The sequence below is a fragment of the Pseudonaja textilis genome, chromosome 3 (assembly GCF_049901715.1).
Source record: "Pseudonaja textilis isolate UNSWEBS1 chromosome 3, rPseTex1.2, whole genome shotgun sequence".
In the NCBI taxonomy this organism is placed as follows: domain Eukaryota; kingdom Metazoa; phylum Chordata; class Lepidosauria; order Squamata; family Elapidae; genus Pseudonaja; species Pseudonaja textilis.
The window spans coordinates 144,408,087-144,427,234 of NC_141992.1; the positions used below are offsets into that span (position 1 = coordinate 144,408,087).

General features: G+C 38.6%; 1 protein-coding gene across 2 annotated transcripts; it reads left to right on the forward strand.

Moving 5' to 3' along the window:
• Positions 1-77: 77 nt before the first annotated feature.
• CYB5A (cytochrome b5 type A) lies at positions 78-17,307 on the forward strand. Of its 2 annotated transcripts, none has more exons than XR_015743157.1 (5): positions 78-363; positions 9,474-9,602; positions 10,750-11,062; positions 12,620-12,654; positions 16,396-17,307. XR_015743157.1 is itself a non-coding variant. In XM_026699454.2 (5 exons), the coding sequence occupies exons 1-5, from the start codon at positions 214-216 to the stop codon at positions 16,472-16,474; spliced, it is 423 nt and encodes a 140-aa protein (XP_026555239.1). In that variant the 5' UTR covers positions 78-213; the 3' UTR covers positions 16,475-17,307. The 2 variants fall into 2 exon arrangements, 1 of the variants encoding a protein (XP_026555239.1); XM_026699454.2 differs by having other exon boundaries at positions 10,750-10,779.
• Positions 17,308-19,148: the final 1,841 nt, after the last annotated feature.

The following is a 19,148-nucleotide window of genomic DNA, read 5'->3' on the forward strand; positions in this document are numbered from 1 at the left end:
GCTATTTTTTTGCCCCCTCCCCTCTCCCCGCCCCTCAAGCGTGCAATTTAAGGGTTGTTCACGTAAAGAGTTTATCTGCGCTTGCGTGAGGTGAGGGGCTTATAGGTTATTGCGCGTTCCAGTTCCAGTTCCGCCGTTCTGGTTGCTGGTGCTGCGGCTCCGCGTGGAAGTTTGCGTTGCCAAAGGCGAAAAAGGGGACAGAACCAAGCGGCGATGACGAAGTCCAGCGGCGACAAGTCCGAGAAAGAACCGTGGCGGGGTTCCTATTACAAGCTCGAGGAAGTCCAGAAACACAATCATAGCCAGAGTACTTGGATTATTATAAACCGTCGTATATACGATGTTACAAAGTTTTTAGAAGAAGTGAGTATATAGAGCTGGAATGGGATTAGAGAGGATTGCTGACCGCTAGTTACGTGCTGCTAAAGTTGCAGGAAAGAATTAACGGTGGCACTGATTAGGTTTGGGAGGTTTTCAAGATTCTGCATGTTTAATGAAAAGTAATGCTTTGCCTGTGCCAGGGTTCAAACTGACAATCGTTAGCTTCAGTTGGGAAGCTGTTGCATCACTCTAGTGGTGGCTGTTTTAAGTCCATCAAGGTGCTTGCGTTGTAAAAAAACCCACAGTATTTTAAAACAAGGGATTATATTGTTTATTTGAAATTAATACCGGGACGTATTTCTGGAATAAGAGTGATATTGTAGAAAAAGCCAGTTATAATTGAGAAAAGCAAGATTGCTAAAATTGTAGGAGTTGCTATCATGAAACAAAATCCTCTGTTTGCTTCCATTAAGTAATGCACCTTTCACTTACCAGATCTTCATAGATAAATGGTTGAGCAATGTGTTTCTTGTAATGGAGAAGGATTAAGGACAAGTCATCATTTTGCAGTAATATGTATGCGATTTTTTAATAATTGTGTAGCAGAGATAGTGGAAGATGGAGATTGGGAAAATGATAATTGTGACTCAATCTAAAATGCATAAAAAAAACTCAAGCTGGGCAAAACATACCATTTGTTCACATGTTTGAGAGTAGATATAGCTATCAAGCTGATTCATTCTGTTGAAATGTATTTGCTTATATGTGAATATATGCAGCTATAGCATGTAAAATTTTGTTTTCATTTATGCTACCTACCCAGCATACATTATAAGATTAAGCTATATATGTTGGTTAAGTAGAGGAAATGAATATAGACTCACTCCACTGTTTACCTGGTGTGAACTATTGCATTGGTTAGATCTAAAACTTGTTTGTATACTCTGACCCATCAAATTGCAATACAGATAGGCATATTTAAGCAATACGTAAGATTAATAAGCCAGTGACATTATACATGTTGCTTACCTAATAGTTAATACATAGAAACCTACACAGTTGCTAACATATCTCAAATCTAATCACAGGTTTCATAGTAAAGATTATCTCATTTTCTTCTATCTTGGACTGGGTGTGTATAACATAGGACATCAAATGTTCAACTCTTGATAAGATTTCTTAAAGTTTTGGAACTTTTCATTAGTTAACTGTATTATATCTATGAAATATATTTTTAAAAATGCATTGAATTCCCTGCATGCGAAATAGTTTTGATACAAAAGAAGAAATAATTATTCCTAAGATAAGAATAATATGTTGCCAAGTTGGGTTATCCAATAAAGAGAAATATAAAGTATGCCTATATTTTCACTAATGTAAATAGGACAATATAGTTCTCAATTCTCTTATCTTCTGGGCTGGAGAATGATAAAATTAGTAGGTATTGTTACCAGGTTAGCTTAGCCTTCTGCATACTTACGGTGCCATTTCTCAGGGACTCTGTTCTGGGTTTGCTGAGTTAAACTGAAATTCTACTTACAGTTTCTCTGGGCTGGAGAAAGAAGTGTGGTTAGGTAGTTTTTATGGTATTGTTCATAGAAATGCATGCTGAGATGGATCGATTTAATGGCATTGTTAAGAAAGAATGGAATAATCTTGTTTCAAAGACCGCAGTGTTGACATCATATATTTGTAAATCCACAGCTGCATCTATCAGTTTGTATGGAATAATAGCCAGCTTATTGCAGGTAGTGCTCAACTTAACAATTGAGTCCAAAATTTATGTTGCTGAGTGAGACATTTGTTAAGTGAGTTTTGCCTCATTTTATGACCTTCTTCCACAGTTGTTAAGTGAATCATTACAGTTAAGTTAATACGGTTGTTAAATAAATCTGGCTTTCCCATTGACTTTGCTGATCACATGAGCCCAGGATGCTGCAACTGTCAAAGATATGAACCAGTTGCTGCAACAGTCGTGTGAAAAACAGTCCTAAGTCACTTTTTTCAGTGCGCTTGTAATTTTGAACGGTCACTAAATGAGCTGTTGTAAGTAGAGGACTACTTGTATTCCAGACCTATGCTGTGAGTAATGCTAATATACTGAAAATCTTCCACACAAATTCTAGGTACAATAGAATTTTCAGGAAACAGCATATTTGGAAACTATTGGCATACCTGTTTATGTGCAGTCCATATATATCTCAATCCACTGGACTTTTTTTTTTTTTTTTTTTTGTTAAATAGTTGCCAAAGAGAAACGTTTACCTTTGAAATCTCTGTTATTTGGTATAAGATATATAGGGAAAAGGTTGGGATAAGCAGGGTGAATTTGAGGAAAAGGTATAGAGAACTGGAGTGAACTGGATGCCATCTTGCTGGCTTTTAGATCCTGTCATACAATACAACCGTACCTTTGATCTTTCAAAAATGTCAGTAATCATGAGCAGGTCAAGGGTAAAAAACTTAATTTAATTTTAAGGCACAGTAACCACAGGTTAAATTAAATCCATTTAAATACGTTTAGTCCCCATTATGTTTAATCGTTTGCTCCTTTTGTCATGTTAAAATTCACAGTGTTACGGTAATTTTGAAGAACTTTCAAGGTTGCATTCTCCTAGATAGAACAGGGGTCTCCAACCTTGGCAACTTTAAGAGTTGTGGACTTCAACTCCCAGAATTCCTCAGCCAGCAAAGCAAAGCTGGCTGAGGAATTCTAGGAGTTGAAGTCCACAATTCTTAAAGTTGCCAAGTATTTGGAGACCCCTTTCCTAGAGTACCTATGGCTTATACTATATATATATACATTAACAGGTCTCTCAAGAAAATCCTTTTCTGCATTTAAATCGGGTTTTTATTCTTGGTTATTAATCTTGTCTTCTCTTTTGGATTATATTTCAAAACATATTAACCTGAGGAGCAGTATGAAATCCCTTACTAGATTCTAGGATCGGGTTGAAGACACACTTTAATTCACTGTTTATTTGAAAACTTATTTATTTTTTTGGAAACTGCCTTAAATCACTGTGAAGTTAGCAGTATGTAAATGCCATTAAGAAATCAGCAGTTAATGATACATTTATAGATTGGTTCTAATCTCCATTGTTCCTTGATTTTTATTTAATATATCTGAGCTCAACCTTTGTAGTTTCTTTAATAACTTAAGCAGTTCATTAAAGTTACTTATATACTTGTTGCAACTGATTAAGAGAAAATGCTTCAAATCTTAGATGAGACAGCATGTCTTTCCTGTTTATTAAAGCCAGCAAAGCTTTTCAGTAATTTTAGCTCAAGCTTTTTCAGGCTGTTCCAAAGCCTGAGAGAAAGCCTGTTGCTTTAAGGGAGGGATCGCCAACCTTTTGGATCTCAGGGACCACCAAACTCATAATTTTAAATCCTGTTGACCACTAATTAGAATCCAGTGCACAGCTTGCTGAAGCACCTGGGCTCCCATTGATGGGATGTGGTCCTTCAGGCACTTAGCTTGGCTGCCTGTTTCTGTCAACCTTAAATACTCAGAGTCATTTGGACTACTTTCCCACAGAAAAGAAAACACCGGGATCTCTCTCTCTCTCTCTCTCTCTCTCTTCCCCCCTCCCTTTCTCCCTCTTTCTCTCTCTTTCTCCCTTTCTCCCTCTTTTTCTCTCTCTCCTTCCCTCTCTCTTTCTCCCTTTCTCCCTCTTTCTCTTTCTCTCTTTCCCTCCCCCTCTTTCTCCCTTTTCCCTCTTTATCCCCCTCCCTCTCTTTCTCCCTTTCTTTTTCTCTCTCCCCCTTTCTCCCTCTTTCTCTTTCTCTCTTCCCCCCTCTCTCTGTCCCCGGGGGTGGGGGGAAAGGACCCTCTGAATTAGTGCTGGATGGTCAGAATCTGATGTACGGAGGCCAACAAGCCACATGCTGAAGACCAGATGGCTGGCGGGGAAGTGGGGCAATGGGTCATACCGGCGGCGGATGGACTGATACGTGCAGGAGATTGAGACATCAGAGCCCTTCCGGGTGTTCTCTGGCCTGCAAGAGGGTGGGGATGTGGGGGAAAGGAACCTCTGAACTTGCTCGTTACCCTCCCTCCCCGTGTGTATTAGTCCATGTGCTGCCGGCATCACCTCTGTTGCAGACATTGGTGCACTGCGGCCCACCAAAATTTTCTCACGGACCACCAGTGGGCCATGGCCCGCCGGTTGGCAACCACTGCTTTAAATGTTCCACTCCTCAAGATTAATACACTTCTACAAAATAATAGCTATCTTTCTGGGCTGATGAAGAAGGGTTAAAGTCGGGATTTTTCAAATAAGATATCTTGCTCCAGCATGAGGGTTAAAGCATTTCTCTTAAATCATTTCTAAAGAGTGTACTGCATTGCAAACCATGTCTTGAAACTGGAAAGCACAAGTGGCTTTTTTTAGGTCAAAGGTTGCATTTGGTTGAGTTAGTGGCTGCATTCCAAAGTGAGGGTGGCCTGAGAAAGTGTAATCTTTAATTCAGTACAGTTGATTTTTTACTTCCCATATACTTGTGTTTTCCTCCCCAATCTGTCATGTTAAAAACTACAACTTAGTTTCCTAATCTTTTTGAACTGACTTTTGGAATTTGCATTGGGGGTGGAGGCAGCTTCCAAAATACAGTCTTTGAACCTGGTGTCAGCTTTCTTTCTGAACAAAATGGTTAGACCTTGCTTTGTAATTTTCCAAGGTTGGGGGAGCTTTCAAATTCTTTCCAAGGCTGGGCGGTTCTGGCAGTTGTCCTATATATATTGAACCAGAAAAGGCTGGGTCAGATAGGGTCAGATAGATTCCAGGTTTCTTACGGCTTTTAACAGCCATGAAATTGTTTTTCAACCAATAATTGTACAACTCTCTAGTATAGTACGGAATGAATGGACATCTCATGTGTATTAATTTTGAAGACATAGTTTATCTTTGAAGAAAGATACTTTGCTATCGCTAAGAGTATGGAGTGAGTAGTTTTGAATTCCAGAACACTGCATTTAGAAATATTTTGAATAAAGAAAATAATTGTATTTTTATTTTATGTGAGAATTTATATATGTGGCTGTTTTTAATGACACCCCCCCCCCCCCAAACATATAGTTATGCCATAGATCTTATTAGATATCTACTTTGCCTTAAGGGAAACAGTGCATTGATAGTACAGTTTGGGAAAGCTGGTTAATCCTAAAGGAGGACAAAATTCTACTGTACACTTAATTATTTTCACTTGGGTTCCTAAATTTAGCCCCAGAGATTTTCATCTAACACCCACTGAATGCCTAAGTTAATCCTACTAACTCTTGATATTTATGTGCATTCAATGTAACAGCACAGTACATGTTTACCTTTTACTTCTAGAGCAAAATATTATATATTTGGGTTAATTTTAGATCCATTAACAAGTGGATGTTTTTCTATTAAAAATGTCCCTGTGTAAGAAAATTGCACAGGGAGCAAATATGTCCTTAGTTTGTTTTCTCAGGCTTTTGGTAAAATAAAAAACTGTTTTTATTATTAATGCAGTAACTGTTACCAAACTATGTTAAAATTTTGAGTGTTTGACATCCATGACTCTTGGGTCTGAGATGTGTAAGTAAACTTAAGCAAACTAACTTGTTTTCTGGTTTCAGTTGGTTAAGATTAAATCTTAAAGCACTGGATAGTTGTTTTTTATCCTTAACACTGTTGCTCCATTCTCTTGAGTGTTTCGTTATCAATACTGATTCAAGGGCAGAATTTGGCTCTCATGTTTGCATGTCAGTCTTGTGTAACTTCTTTGGATGCACTTCCTTAACCTTTTATGAATTGGTGACCAGGCATAATCTTTAATCTGTGCACTTTTGCTTAGTCATTGTGCATAAGCATTTTATATTTTCTAAACCTGAATGTTTTGTTTAGGAAAAAATAACCTTTGAAAATTTACATATTTTAATTACTGTTAGCAACACAATTTGTTTTTAGATTTTATAGAATATTTTATTTTATTTCTCAAATTTATGAAGCTGTCCATATCGCCAAAAGTGATTCTGGGCAGCATACATAAATCAGTACATAAACGCATAAAATTAATTATTAATTATAAAAAGTATTAAAAAGCTCAAAGAACAGAACAGTTCGAAACTACTGTGTTTCTCCAACAATACGCCCCCCGATTAAGCCCCTCCCCCAAAATTAGGCCAAGTTTAAAACATGCAAAATTGGGGGGGAAGGCGGGGGGGAACTTGCCATTAGGAGTACCCAGTGAGCTATGCCTCACCATCAGCCTCTCCTAACACCATGGTGGAGCACAGAGGGCTCCCTTACCCGGGTCAGCAGGCGGGCGGCATTGGTGTGGATGCCCGGCAGCGTTTCAGCCGCTTCTCAGTCCTCCATAGCTTCCACGGTTCCCACTGGTGCTGCCGCCTCTGTTGCCAGCGCCATCTCCAACAACAGAGTCTGAGTCGCTCCCGCTTTTCCCCTGTCACAGTAACAACAGGAAAAAAAAAACATTTTGAGGTACCTGGGAATGCCACGCGCTGCATTTTGGTTTAATTCCGAGCGACTGGGTGGGCATGAGAAGAGCCGAGCGAGCGTCTCTGCTGCTGCTACCCTTGGTGCTGGGCGCTTGGAATGCAGGAACGGGCTGCACACCGGGACTTTTGCAAACTTGCAGAGCCTGAGGCTGGAGCACCAAGGGTAGCAGCAGCAGAGACGCTCGCTCGGCTCTTCTCACGCCCACCCTGTCGCTCAGGATTAAACCAAAACGCAGCACGTGGCGCTCCCAGGTACTTCAGAATGTTTTTTTTTTCCTGTTACGGGGATGGGGGGAAAGCGGGAGCGACTCCGACACTGTTCTTGGAGACGGTGCTAGTGCACGGGGGAGGGGGGGAAGAAATTAATTCACCCCCGAAAAGATGTCCTAGCTTCAGTTCATGAAGGGCTTAAATTGCAGTCTGGACCATACAGATACAGTGGTGCAGAGCAGAGGTGTCCCCTAATACTGTCCTCCCACTGCCTTTTGCACCAGCTGACATTTCCAAATACTCTTCAAGGGCAGCTTCATGTAGAGCACATTGTAGCAATCCATTTGGCAAGTGACTTAAGGCATGAGTGACTAATCAGAGCACAATGCAAAGCTGTGCAAAGCAAGAGCCATGAGTCAGGAAAGACTCCCTGATAATTCACAGGATCTCTCTGGGACAGTGCAACTCCACCTATAACAAGAGATGGAAAATCCTCAAAAGCAGGGGATCCTGAAATCTGGCACCACTTGTTCTCACTAGGGTTGAGCTGCAGCTGTTGTTCTCCGTTCACACTGGTGCATAGCGGGCTTCTTGCTCCATTCAGGGCCTCTGTGTACCAACCAGGGCCTATATTTGCGTCCTTCTTTTGTAAAATATGCCTGTTATGGAAAAATGCCCAGGATGCCCGACTGCAGAACTTTTCTAGCCAGGATCATCTTTTGTGCATCAAGCTTCTTTTGCAGAAGGCCTGGGATGGACCACAAACAGAAGCCTAGGTGAAGCACAAGAGAAACCTCTGCTGCGCTGGCACAAGAAGCCTCTAGCTGGTACAGCAATGTAAGGGGCAAAACTGGGCAGTGGAAGCAGCTGCTGGCAGGGGGGGCTATGCAGCAGGTGGGTGGAGTTCAATAGAAAGCAGACTCTTACCTTACTGAAGTTCTGAGTGGGAGGGATCAAGCTGGGTCTAACAACCAGTGGGATTTGGTTAATGACAACTGCCAGCATTTTGGTCGGTAAGTGATGTAGTTACATGTCATTGTCCTTTATTATTTAGTACTGAAATTCCAATCTGGATTATTGTTAACTGAGGATTACCTGTATGTGGTTGGCTGTTTTTCTATAAAGAAATGGGACTTCGTTCCAAGAAGCTAGAAGCCGTAATGCTAGTATAGAAAAAGAACAAGCAAGCCAGCTGGTAAAATTAGATTATGATGGAATGTAGAGATTGTGTGTTGGTATAATTTTGAACTTTCATTCATTTGGCTTAATTTCTACTCTTCACATAGTTTAATATACTTTTTTGCCTTGCTCTTTTTGACTTTGTAGTTGGGTTACTTTATTGCTGCCCTAAGAAACTAAGTCTTAACTCTTACATACAGCAACAACTCAAATATATTTGTCTTTATATAAAATAGGTACATAATTCCTACCCTGAGCTAATGGATGGCCATTTATACAGCAGATACACATTTGCTGAGCCAAGACAGTCCCCAACTGTCCATCTGTCCGTCCCCACCACTCTGTTGAGCTGTTTATGAACATCTGGAAAATATTGTTGGCCTACAATGTAACATCGATTTGTTTGCTGGTACAGGTCAGCTTGAGTATGTGAATTCTGTCCTCTGGATCCCACCTCTTCATATGCTTCCAAATACTCAATAGTTCAGTACATTAGTTTTAACATTTGAGCTCTCTGTGGCTTGATACTGAGATAGTTGCAGGATGATTTTTAAGTACAGTTTGGGGCCTGCTAACTAATATGCACTAGGAAAGGTCTGTTAATGAGAGATTGCCAATTTACTTCTCTTTGAAATAAAGGAGACAGAGCACACAGAAACTGTTTTTATGTTGCTTTGCCCCTGCTCTAGAATAATTTCACCCTGAAAATTTTATCAGCTTCCACGTTGCTGATTTTCTGCAAGTTATTAAAAGCAGAATTATTCAATAGAGCACTAGAAATTTGAAGTATTGTGATTGATTTTATTTGCTTTGTAATTGCTTATGTATTAACTGCTGTCTGCTTATCTTCATTTTATCTATGTATTATGGAGGCTTTATTATGTTGCCTTATCTTGTTATTGCTATTTTTATTTATTGGACTGCGGAGATTTTATTCTGTTGTTTATGGATGAATTGCAAACCACCAAGATTCTCCTTAATTTCAGTGGACATAAATTGAATGAATAAATCTGGTGGCTAAATAATGGCTTGGTTAAACGGACATTTAACTTCAATTATAGGAGTTATGCTCTGGTATTGAACCAAGAAGAAAGATCAGAGTCAATTAGTGAACAGGAAAAATGAACTTTATTTTCAGATTGTACATTAAAAATACTAGGATGCTAAATTATACTCTAAATAGATCAGTTTGCATAGTGCAAGTTACAGCAACGTTTATTGATTCTAAAGTATATACATTGAAGCCTTCATGCTTTCTTCTTTTGAACAGCATCCTGGTGGAGAAGAAGTCCTAAGGGAACAAGCAGGTGGAGATGCAACAGAAAGTTTTGAAGATGTTGGACATTCTACAGATGCCCGGACATTGTCAGAAACGTTTATTATAGGGGAGCTTCATCCAGTAAGTACAAAAAGCATGGATATTACATGTTCTTATACAGGTGGGTCTCGACTTACAACAGTTCATTTAGTGACCGTTCAAATTTACAGCGGCACTGAAAAAAGCGACATGACCACTTTTCATATTTACGACTGTTACATAATCACGTGATCAAAATTCAGACACACTGCAACAGATTCATATTTATGATGGTTGCACTGTCCTGGGGTCTTGTGATCACCTTTTGCAAACTTCTGACAAGCAAAGTCAATGGGGAGGCCAGATTCATTTAACAAGTTAAGGCAAAAAAGTTGTAAATTCCCTTAAGAATTGTATCACTTAGCAACAGTAATTTTGGGCTCAGTTGTTGTCGTAAGTCGAGGACTACCTGTAGTTTTCATATTTTTGTAAAAGCTCTTAAGTTAGGATTGTTAAAAACATTTTTCTGTAACCTAGATTCCTCAAGATATTTTTGTATTAGCCAGTCACTATATAGCCTGTTATCAAGAATTACAATAATTATTCAAAGTAATTTGCAGGATGTGAAAACTGGCACAATTGGATAATGTATTTTAACTAAAGTACAATAATTGAAGTATATTTTATAATATATTTCTATATTGTACTTTTACATTCAAAACATATTATGAAATATTATAAATTCAAATAAAAGAGCAACCTGACACAGGAAAGAAAAAAGGGACATTATTAATGAGCAATGTCTTCCTATTGCTAATGCTATGTTAGGTTTATTAATCTTTTGGTTCAATACTGTGTTCTGTTCATTTCAAAATTGCAGGGCTGCTCCATGAAAATGTAAATAAAATTATTAATTAACATACGTAAAACTGATATATATTTTGATTTCTTATTCTACATTCTTTGTAAATGGGCTCTCCTGCTGATTAATGGTTCTCTATGGAAAAGTACAGCTTTGTATTTCACCATGATATTGTATATGTTAATTCTTTTAATACCACCTTGCATATCATTCTGTCATTGCTGCAGTTCAAGCTGTGCTATGCTCAGTGGCTGTGCTGTAAACACTTGTCTATTTTTTTAAAGGAAAGATAATGATTTATCTCTTGAAGAAGTAACCAAGAGTTATTCATGAATGGATTAGATACATATATATTTCTAACAAAATAAAATGTCTTATATCTTTCAGGATGATTGGGAAAAAGTTGAAAAACCAACGGTAAACATTTCTCTTTCAAATCCCATTTCATAACATTTTAAATAAACACTAAACACACCTACAGCTACATTTTCTTAAAGGAATCCCAGATTTTGGAGAGGTTGACAGAACTGTAGTTTTATTCATCTTCAGCCCAGTCAAACATTTTCTAATGCAATATCTCTTTATCTCAGTTTTTTGAGTGTTGGGATACGGGTGGAATGCACAAAGGTTTAAGTAGGAGCATCCTATATGATGAGAAGAGCTATTCATTATACTGGTGGGATTATTTCTGAGAGTTTAGGTAAATATCAATACTTGAACAGATATTTTTTAATGCAATCTATGGGATAGTCACTAGATTGTTAATTAGTATGTATGGTCTTAACATTGTCTCAGCAAGTCAGTCTTGTATTACCCAATGATGTGAATTAACTACAGTTGGTCTATTAGCTAATACCGATAGCCCCAGAGAACCTTGAGCAGGGCACCATCAAAGATTATGCCACAAATCATTTATTTGGAGTTATTATGGAGAAACCCTAAACTTTATGAATGCAGGCTGATATTTTTTTTTTTTATGGATTCTTGGTAACTGCCTGGACTGGTCCCTGCAGTTTTCTTGCTAAGGTTTCTCAGAAATAGTTTGCCAAAATGTCTGCTTAAGGATAAGAGGGAGTGACTGGTTCAAAGTCACCCAGCTTGCCTAATTCACAGTCTCCTGGTTTCTGTACTTCAAACTTTGTAGAGGTAACATTGTCAGAGTGATTTCCCTCTAAATTATACCAGGTAGACGATTAGAATAGGTAGTATGTTTCAGTAAAAATTAGTCAAAGCCAACTGCCCATTGTACTATATACTCTTTTGGAGTTAACAATGTTAAGCAAAGTGTAAAAAAATATTGTGCATATTAAGGTATATTTACTGAATCTTGTTGTTCAGGTAAGGTTAAAGTAACAATAGAACTTGTCCCAGAAAAAGTGGTTGGCTAGTGGGTTTGTATGAAGAATCATAATTCCTTATGCCTTAATCAAACCAATAACATATGCATCAGTTGAAAATTGAGATTTCAAACCAAAACATGGTAATAGTAGGCATGTTCAAATTATTTGAATTAATGTATCCTGAGAGTATTTACACCAAGACAAATTCCTTGTGTGTCCAATCACACTTGGCCAATAAAGTATTCTATCTATTCTATCTATCTGTGTACACATTCCCCAGTTTTCAGCAATAAAGTAAAGTCAATACTGAGTACTCTCCAAGATGTTCATATATATAGAAAAATGTTTTATTATCTATGTTTTATGAGCAAAAAAAGTGGGTGGTTCTTTTGGTTGGTTGTGTCCTTGTGAACGCTTAAACTTTGTAATAAAAGTTGGACAATTAATCTTTATTGGCAAGCATTCTTTATAGTGCCTCTACCAGCTTTTTCCATTCTGAAGAAAAATGGAATGCACATGTAGTACTTAATGTTAATCATTTATCTAACTCAACAGACAACAAATTGAATGTTTGGAGAATTGTGTGACCAATTTCATGAGTAAAAATGCTCCAAATGGAATTCCTAAAAACACTGTGTAATTCATACATTTAATTCGTTTGTGCGGAGTTTGGATCCCATTTAAAATACTCTAGAATTAAATGAATCAGTATTCTAACAATTCTAACTAACAAGGGAGCACCAATATTTAATGATATCTCAAAATAGATAGGACAAGGGTACAATAGTAAACCTGGGGCTAGTTTGAAGAATCCTAGCAGAAAAATGATCTCAGTCATTGTATGAGCTCTTTTTCTACTACGAAGGAAAATCTTAGAAATCATTTAAGGTCTGTAACTAAATGTTTTTGTCTTTCAGGACCCTTATATTACCACTGTTGAATCTAATACCAGGTACATTTTTTATTCAATTTGCAATTTGATAGTACTGTGTTCTAATATTTTTTTTAATCTAGCATGAGTTCTATTAAGAATAGATTGGGATAATAATGGATGAGCAGAATTGCTTTTTGCTAACAGTTACTATAGATGGGAATTTCTCTATAATAATTCATATGTAATAATTTATCTTAATTTCTTAAGTATAAATGCTTTTATTATGTAAGTAAGTTACTTCCCATAGCAAATGGTTCATGTAGTATAACATATCATCATATTTGGAAAACTAGGAAGGATACTTAAAGCTAGCATGCTTGAAGTATCCTTTATGGCTGCAGTCCAGGAATGACTATTGATCATTCCTCCTGAAGCTTTCACTAATACTTTTGGAATCTCCTATTTATGTTGGATATGCTTTGAGAGGTATACAGTTGTAAGAGTACAAAAGAATTCATTGGGCTTATATCTTCCTGAACAGCTCAGATTGTTAAACAGAAGACATCTCTTAAATCAGGCTATATCTAAGAATACGTTTGTGGTCACCTTTAACTAAAAAAAACAGAACTGTTATTATTTTGCATTTCATTTACGACCATGATATATATAGGTGATATTGCCATTAGGAGTGCTACGCCTCGCCATCAGCCGCTCCTAACAGCCGATCATGGTGGAGCGCTCCCTACCCCCACCAAGCGCCTTTGCTGCAGACCCATGTCATCAGGCAGGCGGCGGTGTGGATGTCCACCGACAGAGTTCCAGCTGCTTCTCAGGCCTCTGTAGCTTCCACGACTCCCACTGGTGCTGATGCCTCTCTCGCCAGTGCCGTCTCCAGCAACAGCATCTGAGTCACTCCTGCTTTTCCCCCATTCCCATAACAACAGGAAAAAAAACATTTTGAGGTACCTGGGAGCGCTGCACGCTGCGTTTTGATTTAATTCGGAGTGCTGGGTGGGCATGAGAAGAGCCGAGTGAGCATCTCTGCTGCTGCTATCCAGCCTCGGGCTCTGCAAGTTTGCAAAACTCCCGGTGTGCAGCCCGTTCCTGCATTTCAAGTGTGGCCAAGCCAAGCTGCAGCTGTCCCTCTCTCGCCAGTGCCGTCTCCAACAACAGCAGCAGCAGCGGTGGGAACCGTGGAAGTTACGGAGATGGCTCCCCCACCCGAGAAGCGGCTGAAATGCTTCCACGGTTCCCCCCGCTGCTGTTGGAGATGCTGCTGGCGAGAGAGGGACAGCTGCAGCTGGGCCTGGATGCGCTTGGAATGCAGGAACGGGCTGCACACCGGGACTTTTGCAAACTTGCAGAGCCCGAGGCTGGATAGCAGCAGCAGAGATGCTCACTCGGCTCTTCTCATGCCCACCCAGCACTCCGAATTAAATCAAAATGCAGCGTGCAGCGCTCCCAGGTACCTCAAAATGTTTTTTTTCCTGTTGTTATGGGAATGGGGGAAAAGCGGGAGTGACTCAGATGCTGTTGTTGGAGACAGCGCTGGCGAGAGAGGTGCCAGCACCAGCAGGAACTGTAGAAACTATGGAGGCCTGAGAAGCAGCTGAAATGCTGCCGGCGGACATCCCTGCCGCCTGCCTGCTGACCCGGGTCTGCAGCAAAGACACTTGGCAGGGGTAGGGAGCCCTCCACGCTCCGCCATGATTGGCCGTTAGGAGTGGCTGATGGCGAGGCATAGCTGCCCACGGGCCGCCCTAAGCAAGGGTGCGCGTGGGGAGGGGAGAAATTAATTCACCCCCGAAAAGACATCCTAGCCATTTTTGGGGGGCTCAAAAAAAAAAAGACCCGGCCTTATTATATGAGAAACACGGTATTGTTTGCTCTTGTGTTGTTATGGTTGAAGCTGAAGAATTCATTGACAGGTAGGACATTGCAATGCGTGATTTTATATACTATACTTAGATCAGACCGAAAGTGGCGTAGTTCTAGGTTTTCTAGGTCTAGAATTTTGAATCTGGTGGCATAAAGTATTCTGCAATGAGTAGAGGAGTGGAGAACTCTCCTTGTGAAATATTTCTGGACTTACTCAACTGTGTTAATATCAGATACGTAATGCGGGTTCCAGACTGATGAGCTTTCAAGTATTGGTCTAGCAAATGTTTTGTATGCTCTAGCTATTAGTGTAATATTACCAGAGAAAAAGCTACGTAAGATTAGGTTAACAACTCTTAACGCCGTTTTGGCTATGTAGTTACAATGGGCTCTAGCACTTAGGTCATTAGACATGAGTACTCCAAGATCCTTGACAGAGTTTGGATCATCAACAAGGTCTTAACTATTCAGCCTGTAGTTTATTTTCTGATTTTTTTTGTCAATATGTAAGACAGAGCATTTATTTGTTGAGATTTGAAGTTGCCATTTGTTTGACCATTCTGATACATAGTAAAGGTCTTTTTGAAGGGTAGCAATATTGTCTGTGGTGTTAAATAGCTTTACATCATCAGCAAAGAGAAGGCAGTTGCTCTTGATATGATCACAGAGGTCATTTATGTAGAGTATGAAGAGAGTTGGTCCTAAAACACTGCCTTAGGGGACACCACTGTTGACAGGTACAGAATTTGATATGACGCTCCCACTTTTGACCATTTGTTGTTTGTTTGACAGGAATGCTTCTATCCAGTTATGCAGGTATCCAGAGATACCATAAGATTTTAGTTTTAGGAGTAGTTTGTCATGTACCACTGAATCAAAGGCTCTACAGAAGTCTATGTAGATTGCGTCTATTGCTTTGCCCTTATCGAGTTGTGTAATCCATATATTTTTGCAGTGTAAGAGTTGCAGATTACATGATAGTTTTTTCCTGAAACCAAATTGTTTATTAGTGAGTAGGTTGTTTGTTTCTAAGTGGAGGATGATGGGCTGGTTAATAATTGATTCCATGACTTTACAGGCGATGCAGCATAAAGAGATTGGTCTGTAATTTTCAACTAGGCTGGGGTCTCCCTTTTTGAAGATGGGGATGACTGTGGCTTGTGACCATAGGTTAGGCAAGGAGCTGGTCCTGAAAGATTTTTCAAAGATTATGCTTAGAGGTTCGGCTATGGCAGTGGATAGCTTTTTTAAGAAGTAGGCACATATTCCGTCTGTATAGTTCAACTCAAGAAGGCTGCTTTCTCTTGGGACACACACAGGCAGTCTTAATTATGTTTACTCAATCATCGTTGTGTAAAGCATTTATTTTACTATCAAAGAGATTGTCTCACTGCTTGCCTAACCATGTGGCAACAAGTTAATTTCTTTCTGTGTTGAAAATACAGGTAGTCCTTGCTTAACTACTGCAATTGGGCCCATAATTTGGGTTGTAAGTCATTGCAGTTATTAAGCAGGTCACTGTGTGATCTGTCTTGCTATTATGACTGTTTTATGATGGTTGTAAAGCAAGTCACCAGGGTCATTAAGTGAACACATGGTCATTAAGTAATTCCAGTTAAGCAAATCCAGCATCTCTGTATTTTTTGCCATTTTCTGCTGGAAAACAGAAAAAAGAAAAGTTGCAGATCAAGGTCACTTGACCATTGGATTCTGCAGTCATAAAGTGAACGGTTGCCAAGCACTTGAAATGCGGGAGATAATGTGGCAGTTGTAACTTTGAAGGTCATAAGTAACTTGCTTTGATACTATTGTAACTTAAAATGGTCATTAAGTAACCAGTGGTTAAATGAGGACAACCTGTAAATGAATATATCTTCTAAAACATTTTGTAAATAGTGGATATAGTATGAAAATAATGTTTGGGGTTTGTTTGTTTTCCAGTTCATGGACCAACTGGGTGATTCCAGCAATAGCAGCTATCATTGTGGCCCTTATGTATCGCTTCTACATGTCGGAGTAAACCCAGTATTAAGAAGTAATAATGGGACACTCTGTTTTGGGAAAGAAAATGAGATATATACCTGGAGCGGCGCATCAGGACAGCATCTTAAAACCAACTTGAAAGAAGTGCATTCCTCTTTTTATCAGAAATTCAGAATTAGATTGTTTTAATACCGTCCTACATAATGTTGCCTTTTTCTATTTTGTTTTCAAATGCTAATATTTTTTCTTTTATTTCTTCATGTCTATCATTTAATCGCATGATGCTACAATGCTGCTCTTAAAATTAAGAACACTCACATAGTCTCCAGTTTCTTACTATTTAAAATTTGTCTGATTCTTTTTAATGAATTATTTAGGCTTCTTTTACAAAAATAAGTAGATGGAGGTTTATGTCTGTAGCAAACTTTTCCATCTTTGCCATTGCTTATATTCTATTTTCTTTATTGTATACCTGTATCATTTTTAAAGAATTTTCAGTATGGAAATGATAAACACTCAAAATAATTTCAATTTTGTTAATAAGAACATTGCTGTGGATCCAAATATTTCATTGTGTAAAATAAAATACTATCTTTAAATGATTTGAGATAGGGAGGATTTATAATGGGCACAAAATTGTCAGTGGTCTTCATTGTTTATATAAGATCTATTGAACGTCATAAGAAAAAAAGGAAAACAATAATGCCAGATAGAGGTTAATATATATGTTAAACAGTAGGTCATAGGGAGCATTAATTGAGAGCAAATCTAGATCTAAATAACTTCATCTTAAAATGTTTATGTATTGTGTTGTATGGTTCCTGGCTGTCTTATGGATCATTGATTTATTAAATTGTTGTACAGGTATGACACAGCAGAATAGTGTCCCTTCAAAAACTTGTGCAAGAAATAAAAAAAATGTCTTGTGTCTGTATACAAAGAAAAAAAAAGTACCAAATGATTCCATCTTATTGGTGTTGCCAGCAAGAAGTTTGGAAAGTCTGTTGTAAGTTACCCTGGGTATGGATTTCAGTTAGTTGCTTATATTATTATGTTATGTTATTACATGATATATAAGATGTTCCTATAAGATTTGCCTGCCTTGCAGAATTCAGTACCTGAAAGATAAATACCTAATTTCCAGCACCTATTCGTGCTTCATTGGTAAAATATTGACACTTATCCTAGGCCCATTTCCCATTTGCTGCATGTTGACAGAGTTTAGCTCACATCCCTGAATTACTTTTCTCAATGGCTTCATGTATGTGTTAAAGAGCATGGGCAATAAAATAGATTCCTGAAGGACACACCATGTCACCCAATCCCAGTGAGACAGAAGAATACACCCAAAGGCCATGTTTTCAAAGTAGCCTTCCTAGTGGAAGCAGAATCACCATTTTACAGTATCCCCATAACCCAACACTGACACTCTAACCAGGTAACCACAGTTGATAGTATCAAAACCGACTGGGAGATCTGGGAGGACCAAAAAAGTCATATTCCCCCCATCATTTTCCTGCTACAGATTATCCGATGGAGTGACCAAGATGATTTCTGTTCTGCAAAAGCCCTAAAACTGAATTAACATGGATTTAGAAAATCATTTTCATACAAGAGAGCCTTGAGTTGATCATTACAATATATTATAATGTTGGGGTGTTCTTCTAAAGGCTGGTAGAATTGTTTTGAAATAGAGAAGGAGCCTTGGAGGTCTTCTAGTCCAATTCCCTGCTCAAGCATTTCAGACACATGGTTGTCTAATCTCGTCTTTAAAATGATGGAACACCACAACTTATGAAGGCAAACTGTTCCACTGTTTAATAGTTCTCACTGTCAGGAAATTTCCCCTTATTTCTAGGTTGGTTCTCATCTTGATTAGTTGCCATCCATTACTTCTTTCTTATCTTCAGGTGTTTTAAAAACTAGGTTGACCGCCTCTTCATTGTGGCTGTCCCTAAGGTATTGGAACACTGCTATCATGTCACCTTAGTCCTCTTCATTAAACTAGATATACCCAATTCCTGCAACCGTTCTTCATATGCTTTAGTCTCCAGTCCCCTAATCATCTTTGGTGCTCTTCTCTGCACTCCATTTTACAGAGTCCAACATCTTTTATGAATGAAGGCAAATATATGTGTCCTAGGATAATGTCGCATGGTCCAATCTGGGTCAGCCTCCGGGGCCAAAGGTTTAATCTTCCAAGCTTTCAGACTCCTGCTGGAACCCATCCTCAGGAGACTTCTACCGGAACTTGTCATTTATCTGAAAGCTCAGAAGATTAAACCTATGGTCTAGGTGACCAACCCACATTGGATGCAACATCTTTTTTATATCATGGCAACAAAAACTGGATGCAATATTCCAAGAGTGGTCTTACTAAGGCATTATATATGGTACTAAACTTCACATGATTGATCTTGATTCTACCCTTTTATTAATGTAGCCTAGAACTGCATTGGATTTTTTGGTGGCTACAGCACACTGCCGGCTCATATTTAAGTGATTGTCCCCTGACACTAGGACAAATGAACAGCATTACATTTGAAATTGTAATTTTTCTAAAATATAAAGTTATTCAAAGTTTTAAAAATGAGTAAAAATTAATACAAACTAAAAGGAGGAGGAAAAAAGGAATAAAAGACAAACCTAAAGTGCAAAAAGAAAAAAAAAAGCTGGATGAAAATTAGAATAGAAAAAAATGGCTTCTGATC